The sequence below is a fragment of the Triturus cristatus genome, chromosome 3_1, assembly GCF_964204655.1.
Source record: "Triturus cristatus chromosome 3_1, aTriCri1.1, whole genome shotgun sequence".
Classification (NCBI taxonomy): Eukaryota; Metazoa; Chordata; class Amphibia; order Caudata; family Salamandridae; genus Triturus; species Triturus cristatus.
In genome coordinates this window covers 679,261,327-679,279,859 of record NC_140583.1, presented here as the reverse complement: position 1 = coordinate 679,279,859, position 18,533 = coordinate 679,261,327, and the positions used below count along the sequence as shown (strand labels likewise).

The following is an 18,533-nucleotide window of genomic DNA, read 5'->3' as shown; positions in this document are numbered from 1 at the left end:
ACGCAATTGGCCTCCTCAGACGTCCATGTTTCTGGATTAACACTGAAAGTGCACATCCATTTCTCTCACTACAGTACAGCTCAAACTCCTTCTCATAGTCGGGCATTCCTAGAGCAGGAGCTTCACATAATCTGCTCTTCAATTTTTCGAATGCTGCCATTTGTTCTGCATTCAGTTCCAATGGGTCTTTCACTTCACTTTTAGTTAATTTAATCAGTGGCTTTGCTATCAGGGAAAAATTACTTATCCACTGACGACAGTAACCCACCATTCCCAGAAACATTCTTACCTCTCTATGGGTCATTGGGGCTCTCATTCCTCTGATAATTTTGATCCTGTCAATGGTCACTTTTCTTAGACCTTTTTCAATATTGTGACCAAGATAATGCACTTCTTTCTTGCAAAATTGCAATTTGGCTGGAGATACCTTTAATCCTCCATCTGCCAGATGATTCAGTAAAGCTATGGTATCTACTTCACAAGCTTCACGTGTCTTCGATGCCACAAGTAGGTCATCGATATACTGTACTAGTACTGAGCTTTCAGGCATAGTCAGACTCTCCAAAGACCTCTTCAGCAACTGATTGAATATTGAAGGACTCTCTGTATACCCCTGTGGGATTCGGCACCATGCCAAAATACGCTGTCCAAACCGAAATGCAAAAATCGGCTGGCTGTCATGATGCAATGGAATTGAAAAGAAAGCATGGCACAAATCAATTACCGTGTACCATTCAGCATCATGAGGAATCTGATACAAAATCACTGATGGATTTGGCACAATGGGACAGCATGATACCACAATTTTGTTAACTTTTCTCAAATCTTGTACAATCCTGAACTTCCCATTAGGTTTCTTCAGCCCCATTATCGGTGAATTACATGGGCTACTCAGTAACTCTCTCAAAACACCTTGCTGAATCATTTTATCAATTATAGGTGTTATTCCTTCAATGATTTCTGGTGTCAATCTGTATTGTGGGATATTAGGGTAAGTGATTCCCTCTTTCACTGTAATCTTTACTGGATCTACATTATTCATCAATCCCACATCTTCTCCAGTAAAATCCCAGACTATTGCTTTTACTGTGTTTCTCAACTCTTGAGGCAAATCATCTGGATTAAATACAGCATATGTTCCAACAACCTCACTTTCTCTATTATCCAAAGTCATCCTGTATAAGACATCCTCATCCGGTATCTCAAAAGCTATTCCATCCGGAGTACAAAAAATTGTGCAATTCATTTTACACAATAAGTCCCTATCTAACAAGTTCACTGGACTAGTGTCGCACACCACAGACCTGTGCATATCTGAAAATTTCCCTATCCTTACCCTTACTGGTTCAGTAAGACGAGTCTTAATCTGTGTATTAGGTACTCCAACCACTTGGATTGCTTCGTCCGAGAGAGGAAGATTTCTTATATCTGCTGACCTGACAGTTGACCTCGTCGCTCCTGTGTCTACTAAAAAAGTAACACTTTCTCCATTTATTTTCCCATCCACAAATGGTCCTGCCTGGTCTATTTCTAGAGTTGCTCCAAGTATGCACTCTTCCTCCTCTCTTCGGCACCGTCAATAGTCCCCTTCAGACTCATTCCCCTCATTCTTTAGCCAGTATTGTTGTACTGAATTAGTACGTCTCGGTTTGTTTACCTGTTCATCATTGTAGAATCCTGAGTCCTGGTTATATTTCTGGGATCCTCTGTTCTGTGGCAAGGGCGGTTTTGGCTCTTGATTCTGCTTCTTGACAACCTTCTGCTGTTGCTGCTGATGATTACACCCCTCGTTCTGCACCTGTTGATTCAAGGATTTATTTTCATTACTCAGTAATGGTGGATTTGTACACTCGGATCTCCAGTGCCCCAATAGTCCGCAGTTGTGGCACGGAAATTTTTTCTTCGCCTCCTCAATGTTCCCCTTTCCTTTTCCTGTACCATATCTAGGCCTATTTCCTGGATTATTTGCTTGTTCAACCAGCTGTGCTTCTTGTCTTTCTGCAACTTTCACCTGTGCCCACATTGCTTTCTCCTTCAGCTTTCTTTGTTTCGCCTCAATTTCATCACTGAAGTACTTCGCATGTCTCAAGATTTCATCAATCTTCTTACTCTGCCAATCAACTGTATGTTCACGAATCATTTCACTGATTTCAGGTCTCAAGCTGTATACAAATCTGTATACAAAATGACTCAAATCCTTATCACCCAGATGTTCATCTCCACTGAACTGTTTAAAAGCCAGTATCAACCTTTCATAGAAAGCATGAACTGATTCTTTTGCTTCCTGGTGTGTTCGATCTATCTTAACCCAATCTGTCTTTTAGGGGGTACCTTATTCTTCAGGAACACAATAACCTGCTCATATTTTCTCATAACCTCCGGGTCTGGAGCTCCTGTTCTCTGATCTCTCGGGTATTCCTTAGCAGGCCAATCTACAACTATTTTACACTCTGCCCACAAGTCTGCTGGAACAATTATATCAAACAGACTATTCAAGTCAATCCACAGCACCTTTGACAACTTCACAAACCTGTCTACCTGCCTATACCACTCGACGGGCTTTTCTCTCAGTCGATGGAAATCATTCGTAAATGACAAAATATCCTGTCTAGTCCATGGGACATGTACATATCCTCCTCCTGGAATCTCTCTCATAGGATAAGCATCCACTGTTTTTTCCTTTTCTCTCATGGGAAATGCTGTGTAAGTCCTGTCCACTGTGTCTTCCCTTTTCTTATACCACCTATCCTTCCACTTTTCCACATCACCCCATTTTCGCAATAAGGAAATCATTTCCTTAATCTGCCCTGTTCTGCCAATATCATTTAGATTCTCGATGTCCTTGTCAGAAAAATCCACTCGGTAAGGCTTCTGTAAAGCTTTCACCTTGTCCATGTCAACTCCCATTTCACTCGCTATTCCTTTTAACCTGTCATGTGTACTCTTAGCCCTCCAGGTGATACTCTTACACATGAATAACAACTCTCCATCATGATGATTTTTCAACATTTCTGTAGGAATTGTTCCCGCTATAAGCTCCTCCAGTTCTATACGCAACCTAGCTACATCAATTGCCTGAGAATCTTTATCCTTATTTTGGAGAACTTTCAACCAATCATTCAAATCTTCAGCCGTTATTTCTGTAGACTTTTTCACTGTACTCACTTTTTCTGCCATCCTCTGTGGTTCCAAAATTGATCCTCCTAAACAACCAGTATTCAATCCTGAATTAGGCTGTACATCTGACTCTCCACCACATATATCATGCCTCAACTGTCTCAAATGACTCTCTTCCGTCCTCATTCTTGACTCTGAACTAACTAGTCCATTTCCTACATATGGAACTGTCAAACCATTTTCACCCATTCTTTGCTTATCAAAAATAGGCATAACCGGACCTATTGTTACAGGCACTGTAACTGCTTCTAGATTCTTGGTCAATTCCCTAATCTTCTCTGTCAACTCAGATGTGGTTCTTGCTAATTCTCTTGTTTTCTCATCCCCGATTGCATTCTCTCTCTCTCGCTCTCTCTCTCTTTCCCTTTCCACGAAAGAGCTACCACTTTTCAAATCAGGTGTCGCAACTTCTGTTTTAATTATTTGCAAAGTATCTCTCATTGGTGTAGCAACTGGTGTTCTCACTTCTGGTTCTGGTCTATATGGAGGTGGTCTCTTGTAAATCATGTCATCCAAGACTTCATCGTCATATTCATTAGCCCCTTACCTTCTCAATTCTGCATCAGATACCTTTTCCGTACCTTTCCTCCCTTCTGTCTCTTCAACAGTTCTCATAGGATACAATCCCTCTGACATACTAGCATCTCGCCATCTCCTCATTCGATCATGATGAGTTTCACGATCATATTTCCTCCCAAAAATGTACCTATAATTACCTCCACTCCTCTGCTTTTCTCGCTCATGCAACTCATCTTCCCATTCTACCAATGCCTCGAACTGTGTCGGCCTTGGTCTAGGCTCCAGACACATCATTTTTTCCCGTAAATTTCTCAACACGGCCAGATTAAATGAACCATGTTCCGGGAATGCTAGAACACCATCTTCTCTAGTGTACTTAGCCCAATTGTCTAACCAAATACAAGTATGATACCCATATTTCGCAACCATGAAGGATGCAGGGGTTCTTGTCGGAGGTAGTAATTCACCTTCTCTAGTTATTATGTCCTTATCCTTGTCAAACCACTTCTTAATTTTACTGAACAAGGATTTCTTCTTCTTTTCCTCTGTTTGGTAATACATTTTCGCGTTTACCACAACCCTCTAGTCCTTTCCGCAACTGTACGATCTTTTGTCCAATAACAGCGCGACTCACACCAACGCACCAATCCCGGAGCGTCTACGTCACCCTGTACTTCTTCCAATCCCTGCGCGGCCCACACCAACGCACCAATCACAGCGCTTTCGCTGTTTTAACCCACTGTCCAATCACAGCGCGGTCTTTCTGACGTCAATAGTCGCTGCAGTCGCTTCTACTCCTGTCTCCTGTCACTCGTCTACCCCTCCTTTACAAAATCTTCTCAGTAGACTCTGTTTCAGATTCTACAAATCTATTAGTTACAACATATAAACATCTCCATTGTCTGCTTCGCTAACCACAGAATAGTAAAGACCTTTCCCACAAGAATCCCGCTTCTTTCTAGAACAGCGCTTACCTCTGCTCTACTACGGAATTATTACTTTCGTTGACACAGTAGCACATCCCTCTACTCTGCCCTTCTAACATGCATCCATTAACTGTTTCCTCCCGGAATGTTCCAAAGAGCTTCACAATCAACTAAATGCCCATACATTCACGCTCTTTCACACTAGAAAATGTAGCACATTTACACAGAATCCTGCCTTTCCCGAGAACAGCGAACAATCTGTCCTACTACAGAATTATAACACACGTTAACCAAGCAGTGCTTACCTCTGCCCAGTCCTTCAAACAAGCTCAGAGAATACCTATTACTTCTCCAGCAGTAAGCTTTAACGGCAAACCTTACGGATCCCTGGGACTTAAGACCAGAGTTTCACAGATAACCTTTGCTACCATACACACTTCTCTTATACAGAAAATATGTCTCCAATAGTAACACACGGCGATGTTACCGAATCGAACCCAGACAATGCGACGCGCAACTTCAATTGTCACACGCTTTTCCCTGCATTCGTACAAGGCCAACAATCCCGTCTTTCCCGAGAGCAGCACTCACTTCCCTCTGCCCTACTACGGAACCGTCACCGACTCCCTACGTCCCAGAAGCCGTACACACTACATATAACTCAATACGACGACTTCAACATTTAGTGTTAGTACATGTATCAACATCAATCAATAAATCAATAAATCCAAAGCCTATGTACAAGCAATTTATCAGATCAAGACAATAATCAAAACCATCATACTGCTACCAGGAAACTGCTGCAGATCAGAGCTTATAAATTCTCCCTACTTCCACGGACAGAGTAATTTCACAGTCATACGCACATACACTCACCATACGCTAGGGCCCATCACACCAACATTCATTCTATTACTCTATCCACACTGAATATACAAGAGAACTCCTAAATCAATCTGCATCTAATTTGAGGTCAATGCAACCAAATTGAAATGTCTTGATTTAAACAATAAGAACACATTTAAGATCTCAATAAAATGACAAAGAAATAACCACCCGACACTGAAATTCAAACAAAAGTTATTTTATCTAAATTAGTTCAAATGAAAAGTCATTCAATAGCAAAATCATTATTCTCATAGTTACCTATTCTAGCTAAATGTCGTATTTTAGGTCAGGACAGGTCTCTCAGTAAAGAATCAAAGTCTCTCGAGTCGCCGTCCTCTCAATCAGCATCGATCCTCTTGAGCATAAGTTTAGGAAGAAGTGGCCTTAGACCCTCTCTAGTCTAACAATATTTATACCAAAACTCACACATTAAAAGTTACAAACAAGCTCTAAGCGTCCGTTGAGCAGAACGAGCAGGAAAGGATGTTAGCTCGCAACATTTAGAAAAATCTCCGCTCTCAAATATCTCAAAAATAAAAACACGGAAAAAAGAAGCACAAACTAATTTCGCAACATCCATGGATGCTCTTCTCCGGAATTATAGTGAAGCCACCGCAAGTTTATCAAAATGTTCATTTGTGACAATTGTTCTCCTCCAAGGATATCTGGCGACCAGCCCAGAGCTGCTGTCCTTTCGTAACTTTTAGCTCAGACAGAGGCCGAGGTCATATTTTCAACCATATTCAGCGAGGCCTCTCTCCATATTTCATCTACTCAAATGCAGGCTGTAGATGTCGGCCATTTCTCAACAGGCCAAAATGGACAACTTAATTCAAAAGAAACACAAAACAACGTTACTACATCGTATTGATTATACAGTGTTAATTCCCACTAATACCCTTATGTGTATGTAATTATCTAGCCATTTGCGACATAAAAAAGCATTAAAGCATATTATTTTAAAGCGCAAACACGTAACAAATAGCACTTTAGCCACACTTATTTAATTAATTTGCTCACCAACTTAGTTCACTTATTAATTAAGCCATGCAATTGCATTCCCACGTGTAATTCTTTCATTAGTAAGGTTGATTAATTAAAACACTCGACAAAATTAATACTTAATAATTAATCGTTAGTAATTTTAATTATGACATATAAAAATATAAACTGAAGTTTGAGTTTAAATAGAAAACCCTGCTCCAGCACATCCACCACTAATCTTGCTACGCTACGTTCAGCAAGATCCAAGTACCACAAACACATCTTCCTTGAAAAAGCATCACACTTCAAAACCCTCCTCGACTCAGCCAAAAACAGACCCAAAAAACTATTCGATCTCATCAAAAATCCTAACTGTTCTCCTCCAACCCTTAAGCTGGAGAATTCTCCAAAGAAAGCAGCGGAATTTGCTATATTCTTTGACGAAAAAGTGAAATCATTGGTGGATCAGGTCATTCATCCTACCCCCCTAGAGGAGCTCAAATCTTTAGTCATTTGGCAGAACTTTGATGCCATCTCTGAAGATGCCCTCCTCGAATGCATCCTCGAAACAAAGCCCTCCAACCATTCTCTTGACCCCATCCCTAGTGACATTGCCATTGACTTCTACACCCATACTCTTTCATATTGGACCGGTCTGGTTAACCGCTTCCTCAGTCAAGGCTCCCTTCCTATTACCTTTAAAACTGGACAGATTACCCCTCTTCTTAAAAAACCCACCGCTGATGCGAACGACCATAGCAACTTCCGCCCCATCACTAACCTCCCTTTTCTTGCAAAAATCACAGAAAGATGTGTAGCGAAACAACTTTCTCGTCATATTCAGGACAATGATCTTCTTGACAACTTTTTGTCTGGTTTCATTCAAAACTGCAGCACTGAAACAGCCCTGCTGCAAGTGATTGAAGACACGCTGGTCATACTCGTTTCAGGGGAGTCTTGTCTTTTGATTCTTCAAGACCTTTCTGCAGCCTTTGACACTGTCAATCACAATACTCTCCTTAACACTCTTCAACAGAGAATGGGTTTGGAAGGCACAATGCTTAAATGGTTTGCCTCTTTTCTCTCTGACAGATCCCAAATGATCAGAATAGCGAACATCTCCATTGGCGGTAGGTCAAGGCGTCCCTCAAGGCTCTATCCTTGCGCCCACTTTGTTCAATCTCATTGGGAAATCTCCTTATTAAATCTGGAATCCTCTACCATCTCTATGCTGATGACACCCAAATCTACCTTAAGGTGTCCTTCACACACGATCTCTCAATCCTCAACTCTACTCTCCACTCTGTTCAAAACTCGATGCTAACTCATCAACTCATTCTGAATCCCTCCAAAACAGAATTCCTCCTACTCTCTACCTCACTCTCTCCTCCTCCTGTTCAATCTTGGATGGATCAGCTGAATCTACTTAACAGTAAACGTATTGTTGTCGACAGCGCAAAATCCCTTGGTGTCATACTCGACAAAAGGCTCAATCTTCTCTCCCACATCAATTCCATTGCAAAGATTGCTCGATACCAACTGCACCTTCTGTGGGGGATTCAACGCTTCTTCCCGGAGCAAGACCTAAAAACCCTGGTCCAATCGCTAGTTCTCTCCAGATTGGACTATTGCAATTCTCTTCTTACTGGCCCCCCAAATCCCACCTTTCCCCTCTTAAATCCATTCTCCATTCAGCAGCTCATTTTATTTTTGGGGCCAAAAGAAGTGACCACATCACACCCTTGTTGTCTTTCCTTAGTTGGCTTCTCATCGAGTCAAGATCAATCTACAAAACTGCCTGTATCACCCACAAAGCCTTGCACACTTTGTCCCCTAGCTACCTGGCGAATGAACTGAAAACCTCTGGAGGCTCTAGACCATCTCGTAATTCAGAAAAAAATATTGCTTGAGCCCCCCACTTTTAAAAGGGAAAGATCGATGGCTCAATCCTGCTCAAGCAATGCGGTGAGAATCTGGAACTCGCTTCCGCCACAGCTCCGTACCACCACCTCTACCTGTGATGGAGCAAGGTTTAACATCTAAAGAAACCTGCTCGTATGCAATCCTCTCGAATAACCTGTAATACCATAACCAATTTGTCCGTGAGTACTAATCTTGCACCACATTTAATATAACCATATCGAGAGGAAGCTTGTCTATGTGCTGTCTTAATAAGTAACCCGAATGTCCTAAAATGGCCGCTAAAACGCGGGAAATCTTCTGCGCATGCGTCTACCACATCACGTGGTGTGACGTTCTTCTGCCGATTCGGGGGGAGAAATCTTTACAGCTGCACAACAGCTTCTAATATGGCCGCTTCAAAGCAACATACTAATGCGCATGCCGAGCTGAAACTAACCCATGCAAGTTCTACTAAGCTATTAATGCTAAAGATTTATTAAGTAACTGGGGTTAGAGTAGAAGTAAGTGTTATACAGTGAATTCATTTAAATTTGTATTCTAACATGTTTCTCTCTGACTTTATTAATAGTTCGCATTTGGGCCTTGGAGGGTGACTGATGTCCTGACGGACTGCCAAAACCCAAACCCAGCAAGGACATGAGAAAGTAAACTCCTGACCCTACGAAAAGAAGACCCAGCAACATTGTACCTTAAAATTATCGATCCTCATACGAAATGCTTGTGTGAATAAAGCTTGTGGGTATTAAAATTTAAGGGCGGGGAATTAGACAATAAACTTAAGAAAAATATTGCACTTGGTATGGTGTGATGTCCTCTCCCCACTGCTTCGCCCAATCAAATTGCGGGTGAACATAGAATTGAAACATTTGGGGGTGGATCATACACTTGAATTTGGTATAACAGAGGTAAGGTCTAGATAGTTAGATACACTTGATGCGGAGATGCTGATGCTGTGCTGAGATGCTGCCCGATTCTGCTGCAACCTGATGGAAGAATCCTACACTAGGGAAATTCGCGGAACAACCGAGGAGGCACATCCAGGGAAGGGTCTGGACGTACCTGAACCGGACAGAGTAGTACCAGAGAGGGGTGTAATGCTGGTGTTACACTAGAAGAGGTCACTTTTCCTATCCCGAAACTCTGACACTCTGATGTCGGGTTCCTCACACCATTCTAGGTAAATATAATTGTCGGGTAAATGCTCCATACTTGCTTTCTGTCCTTTCTCTCCTCAGGCGCTGTCATTGCAAAGAGTTATTAATGCAAACTGATTATAAGCTAACTGTACTATTTTTCCTGATGGAGATTTCTGGTCTATTCATGTGTATCTTGATTTGACTCACAAAATTATTAATTCAGATAAACATTTAAAACTTTCTCTGAGTCTGTGGTTCTTTAAATTGAAGTTAAATGCATTATTGTCTTTCCTCCCTGTTCTATCTTATCTCACGTACATTTACTCAGGAGACAGGAATGGTAAGAATACTGGTATATAAATAAAGAAACCGCACCAAATGCACCACTCAACTTGTACAGTGTGATTTAAATAAGTCCATATCCTTGGTGGGTTTTTTTCTTCAAAATGTTCTTCTTTATTAATCAGTTTGTCAAAAACATTTAAAACAGCCAAAGCAGCCAACGCGTTTCGTCCACCTCTGGACTTCTTCAGGGCAAAAAATGATGTAACAATCTTTGTCTCTTTTCTTTCTTACTTCTCCCTCACTACTTCAATTTTTATTGTTGCAGGAAGCGATAATCAATGTCATTTAAAAATGTTTTTAATCCAGTGAGGAAAAGTAGTCTGCTAAATAGCTCGTACGAATCATATCAGTGTGAAAACGGTCCTGTTCAGAAAGTCATCTAGTGATGAGAGCAGCAGTATCACTCTCTAAGATACCCGATTCCGTATCACTGTCCTAATAGCGAACACACCGACCCTGTCAAGTTGCAACTTTTGAGGGAGAAGTAAGAAAGAAAAGAGACAAAGATTGTTACATCATTTTTTGCCCTGAAGAAGTCCAGAGGTGGACGAAACGCGTCGGCTGCTTTGGCTGTTTTAAATGTTTTTGACAAACTGATTAATAAAGAAGAACATTTTGAAGAAAAAAAACACCAAGGATATGGACTTATTTAAATCACACTGTACAAGTTGAGTGCTGCATTTGGTGCGGTTTCTTTATTTATATTCCAGTAGTTGGAACAGCATTGTGCTGGCGGGTGCTAACCAAGATTGCACACTTGTGGTGAATGGAATATATCACCAATAGATACGTTTGGATATTGTTAAATCCAGTGCTGCCCTAGAGGGATACCGCTAGCTTTGTGTTTTTTTTTTGGGTAAGAATACTGGTGTAAAGGTTTCCTAGGGGGAAATAAAAATGATGACCAGTGGATATTTGCCAGCTCATTGTGTGTATGAATGTATATGGACTCAAATGTGTGTTGCGTGTATGAATGTGTAGAGCTGGTAAACTCCGCTGCATCACCCGGACCTTCAAAAGTGACCTCAAATCTCTTCTCTTCTAGAGACACTTCCAGAACTAATACACGCCCTTTCAAGTCCCCTAAGGAAGTTCTTTCACTATTGTAAATGTGTATTCTTTGCCTATACAAGCGTCATCCTGGTGTGTTTGTGAGTGACTGTCATCTATTGCTGTATTATACCTCTTCTTGTATCTCCTTTGCTTCTGTAACATGTACTTTTGTAACATTCTCCTCATGTAACGTAACTGGGCCCATTGTAAAGCGCTCTGACACCTTTGGGTAAAGTCTATGCTATATGAAAATGCATAAATAAATAAATAATGTTCATATTACTGTATGACGAAAATCTGTGAATAATATATATATATTTTAAAACAATTTAACAGGAACTATAAAGACAATAAACATATATAAAGGGGGGAAAAGTATTTTAGGTGTTATGAAGTAATAAAACAAGGACATGCGGCAACCGCAGTGGTGTCATCTTTCGTAGATATTGAGTGTCACACTTGAATTTTTTTACTTTTTTATTCTGAGACTTGCAACCCTGATTCTAAAATGGAATGAAATGGGCTACAAGTACCATAATGCAACCAAAAAACCTACACTGGCTGAGCAACTCACGAATGGCAGGAACTGGGTATTTTCAGAACTCCTAAATAAATGTGCATGTCTTGGGGTGTGTGCACATACCAAGATAACGTGAGTGCATGCGATGTCTGTCTTCTAAAATATGTTTTTTAAGTATTGTTGCGATTTCTATCTTTAAGACCCACTGGTTGTTTAAGAGAAATTACGAACTGGAGTATTGATTTCCTGGTGACTGCTGACCACAGTCCACACGTGACTCGAGCCTGGAATGAAGGCTCTGGCTGTGCTTTAACAGCGCTGACAGTGGGCGTATTATTGACACTGCTCGGAATGCTGCAGGCATTGGCTGCTGTGCTGAGACGTGGCCAGGGGCATGCGGGCGTACCAATGCGCTCCTCTTTCAGTTGAAGAAGCTCCCGCCCCTCAAGCCAGTTGACAACAACGTTAATCACGCGACCCAGATGGATGACGTCAGCCCGTCGGCAGTGTCGCGCTGCGTGGGGTTGCCGGCTAGTACACAGTGGCGCTGATGGTGCACGCGCACAGCTGAGCTTCCCACGTCCAACGGCCCCGTGCTGAACCCGCAGGATGAGCGAGGGTCGCAAGGGTCATACTGGGAGCCGGGGCTCGCCGCTCCGGCAGGTGAACGGGTCTGCAGCTCTTGCAGAGCAGCGAGCTGCGTACAGAGGAGAGTCAGAGGTGTTTGACGACGGGACTAATACCTTCTTCTGGTGAGATGCTTGGTTAAGGAAGGCGCAGAAAGGGCAGTGGGACAGACACTCTTTGACCCGGTTTCGGGCACTAGTTGAGACACATCTTCAGGTGCAGTATTTTATTTGTGGAGAGGCAAGTGGAAAGATGTCCATTTTACATCATTCTGTCCGTGGGGGTAACATTTGACCAGTACAGACCCTCACGCCGGTAGACAGCGAGCGCATGACCTGCCTAGACCCCTGCGCTCTGTAATGGGAGAGGATAGAAGTGCACGGGCATGTTGTGGCCCTGTGCCCTTTGCTTAAGAGCGCCAGGCTCTGGGTGGACATTACAATCCGGTGCAACTGCAGGCTCCTTGTCTCGAATGTATAGTGCGAATCTCGCCGTTTCACAGAGTGAAGTCCGGTGACAGCCTCTTGTTTTCTCAGATCGGTAGAGCTATAGTATACTCCCTTGCAATCTCAAATAGCGATGCATACTGACTCTCCGTCTTGTGATTTCAAGGCCTCTCGCTGATAGATATGCTCGAAACACAGCTCCTGTCCTAGTACAGTAAATGATGCTTTGTGACAGCTTTTCAATCCACTCCGGTGTTTGAGGGCAGATTTTGACTAGTGCGTAGAATGAGCTACAGTGACCGAGTCTAATTGGCTGATGGTCAGCGTCTAAGGAAACGGGGTACATTTGTATTGTTGTGCTGTTAATGCAACCGCAAGTTCCACTGTACTGTGGTGGAACAATGCACAGTTGCTTTTCATCATATAATAGTACAATGAGTGTCTCGCGGTGGTTATGCATAGCGACAGGCTGCAAACTTGAACACTTTCGGTGACAGCTAGGTTTTCAGGGCGGTGCCTCTTTATAATTGCATAGCATTGTGCTGCCCTTAAAATGACATAGTCCCGCTAGAATATGGACCTGTCTTGTATATAGGGCAGACGTCACCTGTAATCTGCGCCCAGGATATGTGAGCTAGATTTATAGTTTGCCCCGTCCTCCCTCTCTGCTCCTGTAAATCCGCTCTGCTCTCGTCCCAGTTCAGTCTTCAGATGTTCAGCAGCTAAAGCCTTCTACCCCCAGTGTCGCTGTGTGATTGTTTGTATTTAATGTTGAACTATATAATTGTTCTATAAAGTAAAGTTATAGTTCTAGCTTGCTCAATATGTTTATACAGGCTGTGACTTGACAGAAACCTTGTTACTTTCATCGATGCTTTCTCTAGTTCACCTTTTCTAATGCTATTAATATAAACGCAGGTGCTACACGTTTTAAGTGTTTATTCTGAGATGGCACTCTTCACATGTGTATATCATATAGAATGCTGGATTGTTTTAACGAGCCAGTGGTTGGGATAGCTTCAACAGAGGCTCTAGAAGCAGAGGTATGTGTGCTACAGTCAGCCTAGAGTAACCACCATATGCAACTGGAGGACTCGAGCAATCCCGGATTTGGTTCCGTAAATGAGCTGCCCATCTACATTATTCCTCACAGCCCTGCAGTAGTCCTCAATGTCTTCTGGTAATTGAGAACTGGGTGGGACATGGGAGCGTGTTCTTGTGTACTCTGTTGCTTCTGTAGTTCTTCCTCTGTTCCGTATATACCAGTGCTCTTCTCCATGTTTACTTTGGGCCTTTTCGTGCTCTTTATGTGCTGATGTAGTTAGTTTTCAGCTCTAACTCACTCAGTCTCCATCCCATTTTATTTTTCTTGGTGTTCTCTTGAGTGAGGCTTTGATGTTTCTCTGTGACTTCCCAGTTACAGTGAGAACAGGTTGATGTTTTCAAGTGACTGAGTAGTTGGATCTTAACTGCATGATGTAGTCTTCTATAAATGCACTATTAGTCTTGAATGGGGCATTTTTGTGCGGTATATAATCCCACCCCTTAAACAAACTGTCCTTCATCATAACCCATTTTATCCGTGATTACTGATTTGACTTCAAGACCATGTTCTCCCAAGAGCCTCTGAGTTTCGTAAAAGCTGTTGATTAATGAATAGAAAATCCCAATTCCATGAATGAGACTTAAGCTTTTTTTTTTTTTTTTACATCAACATTCCCCAGTTGCCATGGGAATACGTGTATATAATGCTAGCATAATGGCACATCTCCATTTGTTTTCTTGCCATCCGCAGTGAATGTTTGTAATTATTATTGCATCAACTTCTGAAAAGTACGCTGAGTTCCACAGAACTCTACCCGGCAGTGTTTGCGTTCTAATAGTGGTATCAACAAGTCATGATGCCGCGACAGGCATTATATAGCAGTGGGGTTAGCACGTGTTCCAATTTAGTAAGTCAGCGCGCGCTTGGCAGTAGCATCCCGTAGAAAAGTAAAGAAACACTCCGTACGATAAACAATACACTGCCCAACATAGTTAATTAGCCAGCAAGTTTTATTTTTACACGGTAATCTTAGCCATCTGCGAAGATGTGAATTACAAATCGTCCTTTTTTGATCCAGTGGAAGTGCCTAGTTTTCAACCGGAGACACGTTTTTAAAAACATTGCAAAGTTGGAAATTATTGATGTCTATAAACAGTATTTTAGATTAACCAGCACGGACAACCACCTAATCTACCATGAATAATCAGCTCGACTCTTAAGCAGTTCGACGTATGAATGATGTTAAATCCTTCGATTCATAGCTCACTAAAGACGTGAGATGGTGAAGAGCCTGCATATCCGCTGTAACCTCGTCATTCTGATGATTTACCTCCCACAGAGCTCAGTTTTGTTTTTTATTGATTTATTAATTGAGCTTGTACCAGACTAGGTAAAGCGCCAGTACTTTCGCATCTGCAGATTAAACGTGTATATTATACCTTTTATTTTCCGATGATATCACAATAGTAATCGGGGTTTATGGTTTGCTCTTGACCGGTTTCTGTAAATATCGGAAGACTATGAATTTACTCTTGTGTTTTATTCTTTCAAACCATGCAATATTATTTGGAGCATTTTTGTCTTGTAAATCGCAAAAACGGAAGTTATTACGTTTCAAACGTTTATGTAAATTTCCACTTTCAGAAATAGTTATTAAATAAACACACTTCTAGGGCGCTGGTTCTCTATATAGTGCACTAAAATGATGCACACTGTGCAGAGAGTCCAGTTTATCCCCAATAGGCGTGCAGAGTCAAAAGAAGTTAATTCTAATGTTCTGTTTGTGGTAGTGTGGGCGAGCAGTTAGGATTATCAAAGGCGTAGTGTTAAGCATTTGTTGTCACACCCAGAGGCAATAAATGAGACACACACTAGAATAAATTCGAGATCAATTAGGAAAGAAACTTGTATCTTTATATTTAGAAACCAAGAACTTCGTTAATCAATCAATAATTGCTTGTTATGTCAATTGTTAACCAAATGCATCTACAAATAAGGTACAATAGCAGTGTGGGCCATAGGACGTCGCACTACTGTATAGTAGTATTCATATACATCTAGTTTATGCTCAACGCAGTGCAGAGCAACAATTGCAGGGCGTTGCCTCCCATATAGTCTGCATGTAACACTTTTTTTGTTTTCACTTGTACTGGCCTATTCCACAACTGTCAGTGGGGTAGATACTGCATCTGCCTGGAGGCACGGGACAGAAAATAAATTGGTTCAAAGATGATACTACCATTAGAACAGTTGTTGATAATTATAGCATTTCCAGGTCGCTTAACAGTCACTTATGGCTGAACATATTTTTGCACTCAGCTGGAAGTGGGAGGGACTTGTAATTGTGTAAAGGGACCTAGGATTGCAGTATTCTGGTTACTTCTGCTAATCCTAGTGCACAGAATGCAGAAGTGCTCATTCACTGAGAGAAGTTTCGGCTAATAGCTTAGCACTTGAATTGCAATCTCTTATAAGGTCTGGAAAACGAGACCTATTGGCTATGCCAATGCTTGTTGAGTTCTGTATGCGTCCTTTTTTAGGTCGATCCTGGGCAGCACATGCGCGGCATGCTGTATTCAGGTATGGACTTGAAACTACACACATTCTCCGCCCATATTTTTAATTGGCTTGTAACTGTCCTTTGTAAATTGTGGCTTTTCATTGGTCAATAGGCTTAGTAGTCCCTACTGTCTCATTTCGTAACCTCTCATCAGCACACCCCATGTTACATGTGTTATTACTCGGTAGGCTTTAATTACAGCCTCAGAGCACTATTAGGCTAAATAGTTTTCTCCCACCTGCTTCTGCTGCAGGGAGGACGTGCTCTCCCCTAATGCTTGATCTATTTTTTTCATAGCAGGGCATGCCACGCTAATACAGTGGTAGGCGTACCTTTTGTTTGTTTGCGACCCGAATGTAGCCACATGTTTTTTTTCTTCTTACTATTCAGTTTTTGGTTTACAAGCCCCCCATATGACGCTTTTCACTTTAATGTTGGCCACACCCCTTTCTTTAGACACGGCTCATCTAAAGAAAGATGCGCAGCTGCTATTTAACTGAAACCACAGCATGGGGCACTTTTACAAGGAAAACAAAAAGCATCCGTTTGTCAACTTGACAAATGGATCCTTTTTTTAGGTCGAGCCAGAGCGCATGCGCTGCTCTGCGAGACTTGTAGTGGAGTATGGAAGAGAAGCCCGCCCATGTTTTTCATTGGTTTGTGTCATTGTCCTTCGTAAATGCTGGCCTGCGAGTCGTTATTAGGGTTGTTAGTCCTTCCTTGGTACCGCCTTGTCTGCATTTGGAACCTCCCATGGCGATTGGCCGTTTTACTTTGGATGCGACATAGTATGTCTTATTTAGTCTGTAAGTTCTCTTTTCTTTAATGGGTTTCTCCTACTGCAAGCACGACGAGCTTTCCTCGCCGTGCCCGATTTCACTTTCAAGCAGCCCCAGACAATGGCTGCTGCTTCTTTGAAGTGAAATAGGTCCCACGTTTACAAGAGTTTGAGCTATTGCCATTGTAAATTACAATAGCTTAAACACTCGTAAATGCAAGATCTATTGCATTGCAAATGCTTTTTTTATGTGTTCTCCTGTTGTTGAGGCAATGGGGCATTCCAGGTCTGTGTTTAAAGACAATAACTGAGAGGCTGTTCAGCTGAGTGGTTATTTCCCACTGCCTTCCTCTTCCCCACTGATTTGGGGTAAGTCTACTCTTGCAGTTGAAATTTGGGATTGTCGCATCATTTTGGAAAGAAGGAGTATTTAATTTTGACAACGGCTGCTTATAAGAGGGGATGCCTTCCCGGTAGCGTATCCCAGCGTACCTACATCTGCCCCCTCCTTTTTGAAAGACATCCCGTCATTCCACCCCTTGAGATGGGAGCAGTACAGCAGGAATAGAGGAGAGTACGGCACAGGGGAGCCTGAGCCAAGGGTATAAGGTGGGGGCTTCGGAAGACGCTTCTCAGGTTACTGTCTCCATGGAAACAAATTTAAGTAAGTTTGAGTGAGAAGCTGGTATTTCACTCTATCAATCAGATTGGAGTGAGTGAATTGCTCTCCCTGTCCTCCATGTACCCTATCCCAATCCTCCCCGCTCCAGAGTGAGTCGGGAGATTTCGTGAGTCATCACACAACCAACAACACTCCGAAAACCAAACTTACTCTCTCCCATGATGATCTCCTCCAGACCTATCAGCTTTCTTGTGGCTGTTCCCTTCCATGTTCTCCCTTACACATTTTCATCTGCTGCCGTGTTTGTAATTAAAAGGCGCGCACCTTTTATTGTTAATCCCTTTTAGTATCACACGCTGGGAACATTTTACTGAGATCACCCAGTACTGTTACTAATGATAGCATAGTGCTTATTGTTGCATATTGCAATGACCGTGGTGATAGTTTGCACCATTGTTACATTGGCAAATTTAATTTTCTTTGGTAATGTGTAAGATGAGCTGAAAATAAGATGTTACAGAGCACTATGTGTTTTAAATTGCAGTTATTGACCTGTAAAACATTGGCAGTCGTGGTTGGTGTGACACCTGAGCCGTCAGTAAATAAGTCTGTGCATGATTTTGTGCAACTTTTGGCCCAGTCTGCATGTCGATTTATTGACTAGCTGCACGTCATTGTGATTGGGTTTGACTATTTACAGGGCACGCATATCAGCTGGAAGTTGAATATTACTGGTGACCAGCTGCTTATGTTACTGTTGACTTCTCACTCTATTTCTTGGATGTAACCGACCAGCCTAGCTGGTGAGTGATTGTGGTGACTATTGATAAGTAGCTTATCCTCATTGTGTCCTGGTGTGTCACTGTTGAGTGGCAACTTTTGTCACATTGGGCTGCTTTTCATTACAGACAGCACACATGCCCATCTAGTGATTGGCTGTAGCTATTGACCAGCTCCAGTGCGCTGGTCGCTGTGATCTGCTCA

At 42.1% G+C, this 18,533-nt stretch overlaps 1 protein-coding gene across 2 annotated transcripts in view; it reads left to right on the top strand.

Annotated features, from left to right (window-relative positions):
* The first annotated feature begins 11,950 nt into the window (after positions 1–11,950).
* The window catches only part of PTDSS2 (phosphatidylserine synthase 2), a 426,270-nt gene continuing 419,687 nt past the window's right edge, over positions 11,951–18,533 (top strand). Inside the window, exon 1 of one of the 2 annotated variants that reach the window (XM_085644752.1) lies at positions 11,951–12,223. In XM_085644752.1, coding sequence (XP_085500878.1) covers positions 12,081–12,223 — 143 coding nt within the window. In that variant the 5' untranslated portion in view covers positions 11,951–12,080. The remainder of the gene's footprint in view (positions 12,224–18,533) is intronic. The other variant, XM_085644754.1, reaches the window with a different exon arrangement.